This window comes from Polistes dominula, unplaced genomic scaffold, assembly GCF_049000335.1.
Source record: "Polistes dominula isolate Pdom_NZ unplaced genomic scaffold, Pdom_raw_medaka contig_79, whole genome shotgun sequence".
NCBI classification, from domain to species: Eukaryota; Metazoa; Arthropoda; class Insecta; order Hymenoptera; family Vespidae; genus Polistes; species Polistes dominula.
Window position 1 is genome coordinate 2,785,006 of NW_028300916.1, and position 17,842 is coordinate 2,802,847.

At 25.9% G+C, this 17,842-nt stretch overlaps 1 protein-coding gene across 2 annotated transcripts in view; it reads left to right on the forward strand.

The window, feature by feature from the left end:
* SK (small conductance calcium-activated potassium channel) overlaps nt 1–17,842 on the forward strand; it is a 207,627-nt gene that overhangs the window by 175,836 nt on the left and 13,949 nt on the right. For both annotated transcript variants that reach the window (XM_089170796.1, XM_089170797.1), the window contains 5 exons: nt 7,592–8,013; nt 13,507–13,642; nt 16,597–16,707; nt 17,504–17,631; nt 17,748–17,817. In XM_089170796.1, coding sequence (XP_089026922.1) covers nt 7,592–8,013; nt 13,507–13,642; nt 16,597–16,707; nt 17,504–17,631; nt 17,748–17,817 — 867 coding nt within the window. The remainder of the gene's footprint in view (nt 1–7,591; nt 8,014–13,506; nt 13,643–16,596; nt 16,708–17,503; nt 17,632–17,747; nt 17,818–17,842) is intronic.

A 17,842-nucleotide genomic window follows, 5' to 3' on the forward strand; every position in this document is an offset into this window, starting at 1 on the left:
TCCTCGTGGGAATATACTTTCCCTTATTTTTTTTTTTTTGGTTTGTTCCCTTTTTTTTCTCTTTTTCTCTTCAATCTCGAGGGGATACGTTCGAATAACACGTTACGAATTTTATTTACACTTGTTAGTTACGAAAGGACGACTAAGATGACTAAGACGACTAAGACGACGACGATTATCTTTATTCTCAGTTAAAATATCATCTTATCTTTGTGTAATTTACATTGATTATACGGGCCAAAAGAATAAATTACAAAGAAAATGTTAAAAATGTTAAAAAGGTAAGATGTATTTTAGATAATCGTTAAGATACCTTATTAAGATAAGAAACGAAATTGTCTATTTATTTACGCATTTACATATCTGGTACAGAAAGAGAGATACATGGAAATTTTATCGTTCGAGAATAAATGAGATAATTTCTTTCTTTTATTTCTTTTTTTTTCTTTTTTTTTTTTTATTTAAAGTACTTGGTACGTATAAGTCTAATTTCGAAAGAAAAAAAAATATAAAAAGAAAAAAGAAAAAGAAATTGTTCGATGGTAAGTAATTTCAGCTACGCGAATAAAATTTGTATATTTTATACATTTATATTTTTAATGATACAATTGTTCTGGATGAATTTAATTTCAACAAATTGGATTGTTAAACGATATTTTGTCTCTTTTTCTTTTTTAACGTAGTTAATATAAATCTATTTGCAATTAACGAAAATACTTAATTTTAGTTAATTTTTATAAGAATATTTAATTAGAATGATCGTATAATGAAATGAATAATATTAGAAAATTTGTAAAACATGAAGCAGTCATCTTACCTTTTAATAATGTTAATAATTAAGAATTAATTAAAAAAAACAAATGAATAAAAACTGTGCTCCTACTATTATTATAAGATAATATTTCTACGTCTATTCTATCAATGATTAGATCAGTCGTGATCGTGACAACAACACAAGGTCGGTCGTTTTCAATATCTACGTTTCACCTTTCAATGTTTATGTTTCTCACGTTAGTTGAACTCGAATCCTAACAGCGAGAATACTTAATCGTAATCGTGTTCCACGTTATATATCATTTTATTAAATATAATATTACATACAATAATACAGTATAATTTACAATATAATATATACAGTATAAATATACAATAATACAGTATAATTTGATTTCATTTACGAATTAATCAAATATCGTATCAATAAAACAAAACATTAATATTAATTGTATAAAATCTTATAAAATGACAAACTTAGAAATATTTCAAACGACTAAAAAAAATATGTCGAGCAAATTTAACACCTTATATTTAATACCTTATCAACAAATTGACGACAAATTTTTATATTATACTTTTTCTCTCTCTCTCTCTTTTCTCTCTCTCTCTCTCTCTCTCTCTCTCTCTCTCTTTACGCATTAATTCTATCTATCGTTAAATTGATCACGGTATTTGTTTTTATCACGAAGTCATCATATTTTCCGTTCCCATTTTCTAAGTAATAAATCAAAAATAATGATACGATCGTTAAAGGTGTTAATAGAAGAAATTTCGAATACACAGATATAAAAAGATATTGTTTATGAAAAAGAGAATAAATTGAAAGAAAGAGAAAGAGAGAAAGAAAAAGAAGATTGAACCAAACTAAACAATGCGTCTAGCAATAAAGAAGAAATCGAATGATACTATCACCGATATTGCAGTGACACGTTACCTCCGTAACGAATTATATGTCATAAAATTTACTATATGACATATTTGTTATGTGTTACCTGACAATGGTATAGCATATGCCCCCCTAGTATAGGTCATTGTAAAGATTTTACGATAGGTCGTTATAGAACCTGCATGTGGAACTACTTCTCTCTTTCTCTCTGTCTCTCTCTCTCTCTCTCTGTATTCTCTACAAGCCACTAATTCTCTGTCTCTCTTTCTTTTTATCGGCTTGTCTCACTCTCTCTCTCTCTCTCTCTCTCTCTCTCTCTCTCTCTCTCTCTCTTATTCTCTCCCTTGAAATAAACGGGGTTCTATTTCGCTTCTAATTAAAAGCACTGGATTTCTGCTGCGACGTACGGTGAACTGTTATTACCAATACTACTATAGTTAATATAACCACTATCACTACTACCTATAACTATAGTTACAAATACAACACCACTGTTACGTGTTCACAGTTTAAACTGGATATCCCTTAAAACTGGCCCCTTATTCCTATTGCATAGCAATATTCCTTGTACATATTCCGGGGGATGAGACATTTGCGATTAAGTTGTAATACGAATAGAAAGAGGGAAAGATAAAAAGAGAAAGCACACGTTTTAATATCGTATGAGTTAACATTTCACGTAGACAAAGGAGCTCACCCGACTTGATATTCACAACCGTATTTAATGAGAAAACTCGAAAATTGTTATCCCCCCTCCCTCCCTCCCTTCCCCCCAAGAGATTTTCAACCAACTCAACGTTTTCAAGTTCTTAATTATTATTCCATTTCTAATATGTATTTGCATCAATATATTGTATATGTTCCCATAATTAATGTAAGTAATTCTAAATGAAAATTTTGAAAAAGTACAAATTATTTTTTAGGTTATCTCACATTGCATTATTTTAAAACAAAATAAATTTCGAATGTATTATAATTTTCACGATATTGTAAAAATGATTTATTAGATAATGCTTGTTATTTTAATATTATATAGAATAATATTAATTACTTTATAATTATTTTATTTTATTTAATTGTATAACGTTACAAAAACGAATTTTTTTAAATTATCACGATTTATTGGTGTTAGGTCTAGTTTATGTGTTATAAAAAAGAAAATATATATAATTTATATCCCGAAAAATTGATGATCTAAGTATAAATAAAAAAATATTATTATATATTTAGCGTTTCGAAGAACTATGTATTTTTAAGGTTATGCAATTTTGTATTTAATAGTTGCTGAAGAAGTTCTTATAAAAGGACGAAAGATTTAACAGGATTAAAACAATATGTTCTGATTGTTTTACTTGTCCAACTTTCCAATGATACAAAGTTTTTATATATTTTTATTTTGTGGATGCAAAAAACAACTAATTGAATTATGAAAAAATTCAATTTAATGTTTAAATGTATCTCGAAACAAGATGACTTATGTTAAACCACTTTTATAATTATGAGCACTAATGTTAAGAAGTTATTTCGTGAGAACCGTTAATTCGTGAAATTGACCATGTAAATCTTGAAATATTGAAAATTTCCATAAATTTTAAAGAGTTTCAATCTCTTTGATAAGTAATTGAAACTTGTCTTACTTTCAAGAATATTTGAAAAGAAAGTTTTACTCATTTTAGTTAATTTTACTAACTTTACTATGATTCTTGAGTATGTCCATCCCCTTCAATTTCGAATGGTTCAATCCTTTGACTGTTACGTCGGAAATTCCTCAGCATCCAATTGCTTTGTATTAGCCATTTCTCTCTCTCTCTCTCTCTCTCTCTCTCTCTCTCTCTGTCTCTCTCTCTCTTTCTCTCACTCTCCTCTTCAGATCTTGAAACGTGTTTACTTTACCTTTGTGATGACGGAACTCTTACCGTAGTGCAATAAACTTTGATCCATCACTTCCCTTTTATTTCGTATTATTTCTCTCTCTTTCTCTTTCTCTCTCTCTCTCTCTCTCATTTTCTATTTCACTTCCTCTTTTTTATTTATTCATAATCGGGAGTAACTCTTTGAAAACTCTTTTTTCAAAGAAAAGGATAGTGAACAAAAGGTAACAGTGTAAAAACATTTTTAAATTTTTGTCCAATTAAAAAAGGAATCACACACCATGGAAACACAAGATGATCTACCTTTTTGCGATTTTATAGAAAATTATTGTACGTATATGCTAAGTAGAAAAAAAAAAGAAATTCTTGGGTAGAAATTGTACGATAAATCCATCAAGGTTTTCACATTAAATATCAGTACAACATTTTCGACCAATCTTTTTCGTTCTGTATTTCATTCTTTCTTATTTTTTCTTTTTTTTTACCTATCTTTTACTTTATCATTTCTTCTTTCCACTCATATACATATATATATATATATATATATATGTATACATACCTATTCGCGAAAATTTCTGGAGAAATGTCGGAAAAGAAGAAATGCAGTAGAAAAAAATAACATAAAAGAAAAAAGATAAAAGATAAAAGAGATAGAAAAATAGAGAAGGTGTGTCTATATATGTGTTGTATATGCATATGCGTGAACGTATAAATATTGGTACTTATCTATGCTTGCCATGCAACTTTACGAAAAATGAAGCATCCACGGTGTATTATGATAATCATATGCAAAAGACGAGAAAACGCATATTTCAAGAATCACGAAAAGTATTCGTAAGCATTGTGTTATGCTAGAAATGGTTCCTGGTAGATGAGCCCAGGAATCCATTTCACAAAAAGCATTTGGAAAAACATCATCGTTAAGTCAGTTCTGATTTCTTGCTTGAACATCATACTGATCGTTATCGAGTATCATGATAAATGAAATGGTTAATAGCATTAACATTTTGTCTTTTTACGTGTATATGTGTATATGTTATATAAACATTTACATATATTTATATAAATTATAATTTTTCTTACAAATATTTTAACTTTATGTAATATATATATATATAATATGTGTAATAACTATTTATTTATTAATATACATTAATATGTATATTAATAAATGTATGTATGTATATAACATATTTATGTATAATAACTTTATTTGTATATATTTTAATTTTAACAATTTACTTTAATAATTAATAATACAATTAGGTATAATATATTTTATAAAAGATGTTATATACATATATTTTAAAATATGTTATAGATATGACATATTTATGTATAATAACTTTATTTGCATATACTTTAACTTTAACTATTTACTTTAATAATTAATAATACAATTAGGTATAATATATTTTATAAAAGATGTTATATCTGCGAGAAGTTGTAGCAAAAGCTACTATAGTTGCGCCTCGTACTGGAAGTTAGCATCCGCAAAAGCCACTATAATGGTGTGTAGTGCCTAAGAAGTTAATAATAATATATATATATTATATAATATGTGAATATATTAGACTATTCAAAAAGAACACATCATTTTTAGAAAGGAAATTTCATAAATCACGTTTACCGATATCTAATCTTATTCTACATCTAAAAATCATTTGAAATTCTAGCAATAGAACCTTCAGACATGATTTAGAACCTTCTTGTATTTCGTTCGAGTAGATTTTTTTAAAGTCACATCAGAAATAGATAAAACAATGTCAGCATTTTTGTCATATTGTGGTTTGTTATTACTGTAAGGGTAATAATTCAACGTAAGGAAAAACAAAATTATGTGACGTTTACGAAAAGAATATGTTAAATAAATGTCAGTGTCAAAAAAAAAATTTATTTTTATAATATCAATTTTAAAAATGTACTAATGAAAATAACAATAAAATAAAATCATTGCTTGATGCTAATTCTCGCATAACAACAGTAGAAATAATTGTGAAGATGAATTAATCAAATTCAATTTGTTTAAAACACCTTGAATACTAAACATGAACAAAATTCTTCTTTTAATTAATCATAAACAAAAAGAAAAAGAAAAACGTAATTACTATCCTTGAAACTATAATTATAATATACGCGCCAATAATTAATATAAAATAATTATGCAAATTAATTTGATAATTAATTTTATAATTAAGAAAGAATTTATATAATTAATTATGTAACAATTTGCATATTAATTATAAATTTAATTTATGAAATTAATTTGTATGCAAAAAATACATCATTAAATTGATTTCTGTTTTACAATCAGTCTTGTTGCGTAATAAATAATTATATCACTACAGATAATTTATTATATTATATATAAATAAAATAGCAAATAAAAAGGATATCGAACGAGGAAAGAAGAAAATGATTTAATAAAAAAAAGGAAAAAAGAAAAAAAGAAATGAAAGTTTAGAATAAAATTTTCACCTTTTTTATGCACTCGATAATATTTACACGTATACTTATCATCAATTTCTCGCTCGAGATAAAGAAAAAAAATGGGGGGGGGGGTGATGCACCAAGTTAGTTGGCACAAGAGATGATCGTCGTCACACTCTTCTTCTTCTTCTTCTTCTTCGTGATGCGGCATTTTCTGCGGACAAATATCGACGGACCAACACGGATATATTAAATCGCGTGAGCACGAACGAACACACCACACAATTTTATCTCATCGAATATAAGCGAGTTTTGCAGTACGTATATTATGGTATCGTTTATTCGTTCGTGTGTGAACAATATTCGAGAGAATAAATATAAAAATGGAAAAAGAAAAAAAAACAAAGTATAGGAAAAAAGACAAAAAAAAATGGAAACCAAAAATATTTTTAGACCGACGAATGAGAACAATTTCTAATACGTGCTATGAAAAATATCATTAAATTATTTGAATCATATTTAGAACGAATGAGAACAAATTTATAATACGTGCTATGAAATATCACTAAATTATTTGAATGATATTTAGAATCGAATTATTATTTATATTACTTAAAAAAAAAAAAAAAAAAAAGAATCGAAATTTTTAAAATGCATATTAAAATGTCAATACAAGTTATAACTGGAGTAATTAAATATATACGATTAGTATTTTAAAATACTACCATTTTTGTATCGTTATTTTATAAAAGAAACAACGATTATTATAATACAAATTATTTGGTTAAATAAAATAAAATGAAAACAAAATTTATCAATACTTTAAATAAATGGTCAGTATTTATAAAAGGTATCAGAATTGCATTATAGGATTAAATATCAATGCAACGTACTCGATATTTAACTATATAATATATTGATCATTTATTTTTGAAACAGATTGAACAAATGTATAAATAAAATAACAAATTTTGATAAATCTCATTGTTATATCAAAAGAAAATAAAAAAAAGAAAAACTGTGTCAATTTTTAACCGAAACGTTAGATTAATTTCACGATATTTAACAATAAATACCGATCACTTAGTTGATGTCTAAATGATTGATTGTCTACAAAAAAAAAAAAAAATACATTTATAAAAACCTGAAATTATTTTAAAAAGAAAAAACAAAAGGAAGAAACATATGTCAAGAGTTGTATAAATCTTCTTTTTTTTTTATTTTGATGATCTCTGAAAAAAGAAAATGATTAAAAACATAGTTAATAAATCACTTACGTTAGTTTGAAAATGATTGATTGTCTAAAAGAAAATATTTAAAAATAAAACTGAAATTATTTGAAAAAGAAAGAAACATACCAAGTTGTATAAATCTTCTTTTTTTTATTTTGATGATGATGATGATGATCTCTAAAAAAAGAAAAAAAAACAGAAAGTTATTAAAAAAACATAATAACTAAAAACATTATAGTATCGTGATAGATAATAGGATGCCATAGATAGATAGATAGATAGATAGATAGATAGATAGATAAAACACACATCGATCAAACTTAATATCGCTGATATGTCAGATCCTCACGTAATATTTGCTTTCTCTGGTTTTTTTTGTTTCATGTTAATGGCAGTTGTTCATGATCGATAACTGCGCTGACGATTGGAGGATCGCGATGACCTGGCAAAGGATATCCCAAATTTCGTTGGAATTGTTGATCTGTGCGATCCATCCGATACCCGGGGAGTATTATTTCCTATGGACGACCAAGTTGGCGAATAAGGGTGGTGATATAGGTTCCAAATGGGTGCCATATGACGTAACCCTTTCGCTACCGATGTTCCTTAGACTCTACCTCATCTGTCGAGTGATGTTACTACATTCGAAGCTTTTCACCGATGCATCATCTCGCAGCATTGGGGCCTTGAATCGTATTAACTTCAACACACGTTTCGTATTGAAGACCCTTATGACCATTTGCCCGGGTACCGTCTTATTGGTCTTCATGGTCTCATTATGGATCATTGCATCGTGGACGTTACGACAATGCGAAAGGTAAATCTCATTTCTGTGTGTTTCCTATATTTTTTTGAAAATTATACAAATAATTATTATCAGAGTAGTAAAATAATTAGGCTAAATTGTACGAATAATTAATACATTTTTGTATTATTTTTAATTATAATTTTGATGAATACTAAGGATGCATTTGTTATAAAATGTTGATTTAATATAATTTCTAAACTATTTAGTAAATTATAACAACACATAAAATAATAATACAGGAAAAAAATAGAAAAAGTAAGGTTAGTTATGCCATATGTAAATCTGAAAAAAAATAACGTGAAATAATTGAATTGTAATACAGTTCCATCTATTAAAAATTTACAGTACCTAGAGACTTAACAATCTCTAAATAATAATTAAATAATATACCAACAATGTATATAAAGATAATATAACTGTGATTTTTAATTGTATAATGAATTTTAAATAATTAACATTCAATATTTTTATTTTAAGAAATTTAATATTTATTTACATACTGCTATTACTCGAAATGGTTTGCATTATTGTAAAATTACTTTGATCCATCTTTTAGATAATTATCAAATAATATAATTTGACATAAAACGAACTGCAATATTAATACAATGAATTTAATATCAAAGCATAGAATTAATCACATTGCACTTAATATAATGTGAACGTTGTTTTAGATTATGTTTAATGAATTATATCTTAATTTGCAAAATTAGTAGATTTCTGTATAATTTGGCATAATTATATAAATTATACAGCAAGAGAAATATATATATATATATATATATATATATATATATATATATATATATATATATATTTTATTCAGAATATTCACCATTTTCTGTTATAAACTCGACATTTGATATTGAGGTTGATTTAAGATTAAGGTCTCATTTAATAGGATACACGTGGGTATGTATCATAAATTATAATCTATCAATCTGTCTAGAGAATACTTTTTCTTTTCATTTATTTTTTTTTTATTTTTCAGAATATACATGTATATATCTTAAGTAAGTACTTAAAGTACTTCTAAGCACGAAGATTATAAAATCGTAGACGTTGAAATTACGGTATTCCGTTGGATAATTTTGATTTCGTGCCTAGGAATATAAGTAAAAGTAAAATACTTTTGTTCCCTTTTTTATTTATTTATTTTTTTTTTTTTTTTTTTACGAATTGAAATAAGTAAACACGAAAAGGAATCGTTTGGCCATAAGAGAGAAAAAATACGTAAAAGACACGAAATCGTCTTTACGAGGTATTAATTCGTGAAGGGTCGCTCAGTAAAAGTTCTTCGTCTTACTTAGTCTACCGATAACGGGGAATTAAATCGGAAATTTCGACATTGTACCGTTAAAATGATCGTTCGGTATCAATAGCGAATCTCTCTTGAGAGATTCCAATCGGCGTAATTAAATTCTTACGTAAATGGCAGAGTCGTTCGAAGGTAAAGAAATAATCGATCTTATAAATGTCATACATTTTTAATCAAAATAAATTAAAACCATTTCATTACGTGCTTTTATTACTGTTTTCTTTTACGATCGGTGATAATTGAAAATGAAAACAAAAAAAAAATAAATAAATAAATTATTTCAATTTTTATTCGATTGAAATCTTAAAAAAAAAAAAATAAAATAAGATTCTAAAATAATACGATCAATTTTTATTCATTTTCTTTTTTTATTTTTGTTCTTTATTTTTTCAATTAACAATAATCGTTGTAAAAGAAAAATAAATTATTTCAATATTTATTCGATTTAAATCTTAAAAAAATAAAATAAAATAAGATACCAAAACGATATGACCAATTTGTATTCACTTTCTTTTATTACTTTCCTTCTTTATTTTTTCAATTAAAAATAATCGTTGTAAAAGAAAAATAAATTATTTCAATTTTTATTCGATTTAAATCTTAAAAAAAAAAAAATAAAATAAAATAAGATACCAAAACGGTATGACCAATTTTTATTCACTTTCTTTTTTGATTTTCCCTTTTTATTTTTCCAATTATCAATAATTGTTGCAGAAGAAAAATAAATTATTTCAATTTATTCGATTTATTTCCAGTAAATAAATTATTTCCATTTGGTTAGTTTAACAATTCCGGAAACTAGTCCTCCCCTCCCCCCTTACTATAACTTTAAGATTTGACTCGCATGTATAAGCAAAAATGTTTTTCTCCTTTTCTAACTACCCCTTTTTCCAAATGACGTTTTCTACCAGTTCGATAAAACCTTCCGGCCTGTTCCTCTTTCTTTCTTTTATTCTTACTATCTTTTTTTCTCGTTTCCTTTTGTTTTTTTTTTTGTTTTTATATTTCCCTTATTTTCCCTTTTCTCATCCTTTTCCCATTTTATATCCCTTTTTTCCTCTTCTCTTCTTATTCTCCTTCGTTTATTCCTTTCCTTTTCTTTCTTTGGCCTACTTAATGGACGAAACTTCTTCCGCCTTTTTTCCTTTAAACTGAAATATTTATCACCCATTTGGAATATTTATAGTTGCTACGTAACTACTTAGAAATTTCTGATAAATCTTCTCCGTGAACGATCATCAGAGGATAACAAAAATTCACCTCACATATATTAAAAAAAAAAAAGTTTAAAAAAAAAAAAAAGATGCAAAAAGTGTATCTACATATTCGGTACATCATTCCTCAACCTAATTCGATATTCACCCTAATGAAATCAGGAAAACGATGTCTCGTAATACGCTAGACACGTCCCTGACCGATATGCCATTTCTTTCTAACAAAGGATTCGAATTTCTTGCAAACATAAATTCTTCTACTTCATTAATCTTCCACATTTTACTGTCAATTCCTTGTTAAACTGTGAAAACTAATCTTAAACTTCCTAATCTTAATTGAATCCTATAAATACAGAATTTTATATAATTTCAAATCAATAGGAATACCAGTACTCATATTATACACACACACACACACACACAGACACACACACAATGTTTGCTTCGTGTTTATCTCATGCACGAAAATACGATTGAATTCTAAGAGAATTTAACATCACGTTTTAAAATTTAATGAAATCAATTGGAGCAAAATCGATAACCACGTTATATCGATTTCGATATTTTCTCCTCCTATCGAAGGTCATTCGATTAACAGAAGTAAATAGGAATTACCCCAGAGTGTTTCGTTTAAGATCAATTTATTCTTTTTCATAGAAAAAAACAAAAGAGATATTTTTAATTAATCGAATTAAAATACCTTTTGATAGATACAAAATTAGGTTGTTTGTTTGTTTGTTTTTTTTTCTTTTTTAGTTTATTCAATTTTTGGTTTTGATAGTACAAAAAGAGCATTTAGGCAAATCAGCTAATAAAGTTTAATGGTCGAGTGAGATATGGCAAGGTATGCAAGACCGAACAGAAACAAGTTCCTCCACCCTCTTCTTCACTTTTGGATATCCTTGCCAACCCCTTGAGAATTGGTCTTGCTTGTAGAACGAGAGAAGCTGAACGCAGATGTAGGTATACAAAAGTTTTCATTGTTACTTTTCAAGAAACTTTTGGGAAAACGTGTCTCTGGAGAACTTTAGCTTTCTTCGTTATTTTACCTTCTTTTTTTTTTTTTTTGAAGAAAATGTGCACCTTTACGTTTAGATCGTATTTCGAACGGGAGATCCTTTTACAAAGATTTAACATAAAACATTTTAATAGTGACATACACGTCAAGTTTTTTACATAATATATAACATTAGAAAATAAAATATTTAATTGTAAGTTTATTATTATTTGGTAAATATATAATGTTAATAATTTTCACGAATTTCAATCTATCGTTTAAATAACAAAATATGTTTATAGAATATTTAATTATATAATATATACTATAATATATATAATATTTATATATTATATAATATAATATAATATTAATATAATATATATAATATTATTAATATTATTAAAAATATAAATTACAATTTATATTATTATATAATATTATATTTAAATAAAAAATAAAATAATATAATAAAAAATATATAAAATTATATAATATTTATATAATATATAATATATAATATATATATAATTTTTAAAACCTATATATAAATAGTGTATAATCCTATGTTATATATATATATAATATTTAACTGTAATATTTAATATAATATTTAATTATAATAAAACTATATATATATATATATATATATATATATATATATATATATATAGTTTTCTTATATATTGTTTAACCTGACATTTTGTGGAAATGCGATGTTACTAAGAAACACCCACATATATGTGCATAGAGACACACGAAGCAAAGAAACTTTATCGATCGTATCGGGCACAGCTTATCTGAAGGAGCCCTTTCCCTTCTATTTACGATTTACATGTCTAACACGATTCTCGGATTAGAATACGCGGATTCGATTCCATTCAAGATTCGTAGAATCGAAATATGTCGAGCAACGTTGATCTGATGGGGGTCCAAGAGTTGATAGGAATTGCTACCTTAGCAGAATGTTAATGTCATTTATTATTATTATATGGTTTGAAGAAACCCAAAAGAAACTTTTTCCCTTTCTATTTACAGAAACATTCATTTTATATTAATAGAGTAAGTAAAGTCATCACATTTCTTTTGAAAATTCTTTCTATCAATGAATATTACACCTATGTATATGTTCACGAATAATCTAATTTGTTATTCAACTTTTTGTAACTTATTCAAATTAAAATCAACGATAAAAAGAAGATTTAAACGAAATTCTCATTAACATAACATAGCAAGTTTGACCTAGCTAGTTGGTAGATAAAAAATCATGGAAAATGATATAAAAGCTATTATATTAAATATTACTTTATATAAATATTATATTAAATATTATAGAGAGGTAAATATTATATATAAATATATATATATATATATATATATATATATATATATATATATATATGAAATATTATATAAAATTATTTATAAATATATTTTATATATATATTATATATATTAATAAAATATTATATATAATTATAAAAATAATTATTATATTATTCATAAGTATAAATATTAAATATTATATTAAATATTATAGTTAAATATTATAGCTAAATATTATAGTTAAATATTATAGTTAAATATTAAATATATAATATTTGAAAAATAATAATTATATTATTCATAAGTTAATTCATAAAGTAGAATTTAAGAAAATTTTACTTTAGAAAAATATAATTTGAAAATCATAAGAAAAATATAATAAAAATATATATATATATATATATATTTAACTCAAGGTTGCTGAGAGAAATATTCTTTTCATAAATAATTAATTATACATATATTTGAAAATTGAGCAAGTACAATATTTATGTCAATTTTTTTTTCTTTAATTTAATATATACCTTATCATACATAATGCGACAAATTGAAATGAATTGAAGAATATAATAATATAATTCGTTTTATTTATGAGAATGATCTATTGTATTGGCAATAATATCACGTTTCAATATTTGCCAATGTAGGTTCCACGACGAAGAACATGCGAATCTTCTTAATGCCATGTGGTTGATCGCCATCACGTTTCTCAGCGTTGGTTTCGGTGACATCGTACCGAACACGTATTGCGGTCGAGGTATAGCGGTTTCCACCGGAATGATGGTAAGATTTTATCTTTAATTCGATTGACCATATTTTTTTGTATTTTTTTATTTTTATTTTAATCTCATTCAAACGATTCCTAATCATAACGCAATCATCTAATTTGAAATTTTTTTTTCCAAAAGAACGTGATAATTTAATTTGATATTTTTCTAATAAATTATTCCGCAGGTTTTTTTTTTTTTTTTTTTTAATAAAAATTAAAATGCAAGCTATGCATATGCATTTATGAAAGTAAAATCGATGGTAAAGCGTTGCAAAACTTAATTAAAGTCGATGTTTAGTCTTTGAAGCTATGCATAATATTATTATAATCTTGTCTTTGAAAATAATTGTTTAGTTATAATGAAATAATTGTTAAAATAAAGTCATTTATTCTAATTTGAATTTTAAATTAATAATACTTGTAGAAAAAGATTTTTGTTATTCACAGTGTGATACTTATTAATATTGAAATATCATATTAATTTCATTATTAATATTATTAATACTATTATTCTATTGTAAAATAATAGAATACTCTTTGTAGTTTATGTGAAGATTAATTTTTATTTTCTATAGTATTAATAAATATTCAATAATATTATTACATTTAATTAAAAAGAATAATAATTTATAGAATATAATTTATACTAATTAATACTATCATTCTATTGTAAAATAATAGAATACTCTTTGTAGTTTATATGAAGATTAATTTTTATTTTTATTTTTAATCGCATAATAAATTTTTAATAATATTTATTATAATAATTTTTATAGCATAAATATATTATATTATTTATATTATTATTAATAGCATTAGAATATAATAACAAATATAATTATAGATTCGTTTGAAATCGAGTTGAAATTAATTCTTTTCATTTTCTTTTTCAATTTCGTGATATTTTTAAACGAAATAACATGAAACAGAAATTCATATACGTTTGAACATATATACTCTTTGAAAAAAAAAAATAAAATAAAAAAAAATAAAACAAATAATGATATCGTGAAATAGAGGAAGAGATACACCACTTCCCTGTATAATCGTCAAAATAAATAAACAGCTTGGTGAGGACATGATTGATTGATACAAGCCGGAGGCCAGATACGAATTTTCGTTTCCAAGTCGTTTACCATGATCCATTTGATCTCTTTAGAAGGATATCTAATAGGCTTCAATGACGACATCGTGAATTCCGTTTTACCGTTCATTAATCTTCATCGTGATGCATTATCGATACCCTAGGAAAATGAAAAATAGATATAGATTAACTATATGTATATCTGAACTGGTGCATGTGGCACTAATTAATTCAATTCAAGATTAACGATTTCAATTGCAATATTTCATTGATTAACTGAACTCTAACTTATTACGTTATTACTGTTTCAAAGTAAATTCAAATGATAAATGTGAAATGAATTAATAAATCTAACCCTCAAGTAGTTCTCTTCTATTATTTATGACATATCTATAAAAGAAAAAAAAGAAACAATTGTCATTTATACTGGGTGTAATTGAATCAGATTATAACTTTGTTTCTTGTAGGGATAAAAAAAGAAATTGCAGATAAAAAAAATTCACACAAAATAAAAAATAATTCCTTAATATCGTTTCAGTAGTTTCGAAGTTCATTGGAAACCCCTGTGAATTTTTATATATTTTATTATATATAATTATAATATAATATCACTTATAATTATAATTATAATATATTATATTATATTTATTTATATTTATTATTATTATTATTATTATTATTATATATTTATAATTATAATATAATATAATTATGTGAAAATCCGTGAAATCCGCAATTACTTAGTTGCCAACCCAATATATAATATCTAATATATAATAATATATATAATATTTTATAAATAATATATAATATATATATATATGTATATCACAAATAATAAAAGGTGGTTTTAATTGTAAAATTACAATAACTTTGGATGTAGTTTATATCTCAAGCATAGGATTTTGCTGGCACGAGAACAGCAATCCTAGACGTTCTTAGATATATCGAAAAGAGGGTTTACGATAGTAACAGCAGTGGTAGAGTCAAGTAGAGTCGGGGAAAACGTTTTAAAGGTGCAACCAGCCGGGCCATAACAAACTGTACTCATGCCGAGTCTAATCTTCCTAGCTAAGAGAGAATATACCAGTTACTTATCGTTATTGTTCTACCATGTTCCAACTGCTAATTCAGTGGCACAAATTTTCAAGGCAACACCACGAAGAAGCATTAAACAATTTAGTCAGAAGCATTACGTTGCAAGAAGCTAATTTTCCGTTAAAGTTCAATTAGATGAATGCATACTATATATATATATATATATATGAGAGCGTGGAGATCAAAATGATTTAAAGTCATTAAAAGTGACTAGATCATTATAGATCACACGAATAATTCAAAATGAAAACTGAAGAAAGATACAAATCGTTTCATTTCAAATTGTAACTTACAGTTAAATCATTTTGATGGCTTACCTTCCACACCTTTGTCGACATTAATACAAATATAACGTTTTGATTTATTACAAGACTTGATAGAAAAGTATTGATCTTAAAAAGTTACATTTTTATGATTTAGAATCATTTATTCTCATATATAAATGGGATGCATTAATTCATGTGTCGATCAATTTACCGTTTCCACTTTTCTTCGTCTTATAGATCGAATCGTTTAAGAACTTAATCTAAAGATTTGCTTACGTATGCACTAAAGTAAAATCGAAAGAATAAAAGATAGAATAATGTAGTATTATCGATTAGATAATAATCATACGTCTTGCCTATACCTTCAATTTATAAACTCTCATATTTTTTACCATTGAATGGAATTGATACAAAATTTATCATTCGTTTCTTTTCTTGTTTTTTTGTTTTTCTATTTTATTTGTTAAGAAAAGAAAAAAATATTTTTAAAAAAGTAAATCTTTCTTACTTTGTTTTTCAGGGAGCAGGTTGTACGGCTTTGCTCGTCGCTGTTGTTTCCAGGAAACTGGAACTTACAAGGGCGGAGAAGCACGTTCACAACTTCATGATGGACACGCAGCTAACAAAAAGGGTAAGAGCTCGTTTACTTGTATTACCACCTTGAAATATGAAACAAATATTTCGTAGTCATGGGAGTAAAGAAAAGTATATACCATTAAGGATGAAATATAAAGAAGAAAAAAGTATGATAAGAGTGAGAAGAAAGATGCGATGAAAGGGTTGAAATACGAGCTTAACACTTGCTTCTTTTTTTTTCTTTTTTCTTCTTTTTTTATTAAAAAATTCACTTCAATAAAAATATAAATATCCAATTCTCTTTGGTGATTCTCGTCGGTTCAAAAATGTTCAAGTAGATGCGAAAGATAACGACAAACGATTATTGGATATTCCATAATTAGTTTAATAACTTTATTGTTTGTTAAAACAACAGATAAATTAACTTTAAATCGGATTTGTTTAATTTTCGATCAAAATGTTATAAGTTTATCGATCGGTAGGTTCGAACGTACACTGGGGGTACGTTGAAAGTCGTTCGTTACGATAAGTTCGTAACGGCTGACTACGTTGGGCATTTTTCTCGACTGTACATCCGGATCGAAGTAAGAAAGCCTTTACCCAAAGACTACTGAAATAATCACTAGCCTCTGATATTTATAAACCTTGCAAATATCAAGGAGTGATTTAGATATAGTTGCCTACGTGCTTTGTTTTATCGACGAGAATTTCAAAGTCGTACGTATTCCACAACTTTTCGATCGGAAACATTCGTCTTAAGAAGGAAAAGAAAAAAGAGGAAGAAAATGTTTGAAACTTTTATCCAATTAAATGATGAAATATGTTCATTGAAATTTATTTACGATTTTCAGCTGAAAAATGCTGCAGCAAACGTATTAAGAGAAACGTGGTTGATCTATAAACACACACGCCTAGTGAAACGCGTCAATCCTGGTCGTGTTCGAACTCATCAACGAAAATTCCTATTGGCTATATACGCGTAAGTTGATATCTAAGTTAGTTCAAAGTCGATTGTTTGTAATCTTCAATAATAAGTGAACGTAAGTTAATTCGCGTTTTCACATACGTACTATTTAAAATGAAATTTGTTTGCAGACTGAGAAAAGTAAAAATGGATCAACGGAAGCTAATGGACAACGCTAATACGATAACGGACATGGCCAAGGTAGTAAAGGAAAAGAATAACGTCC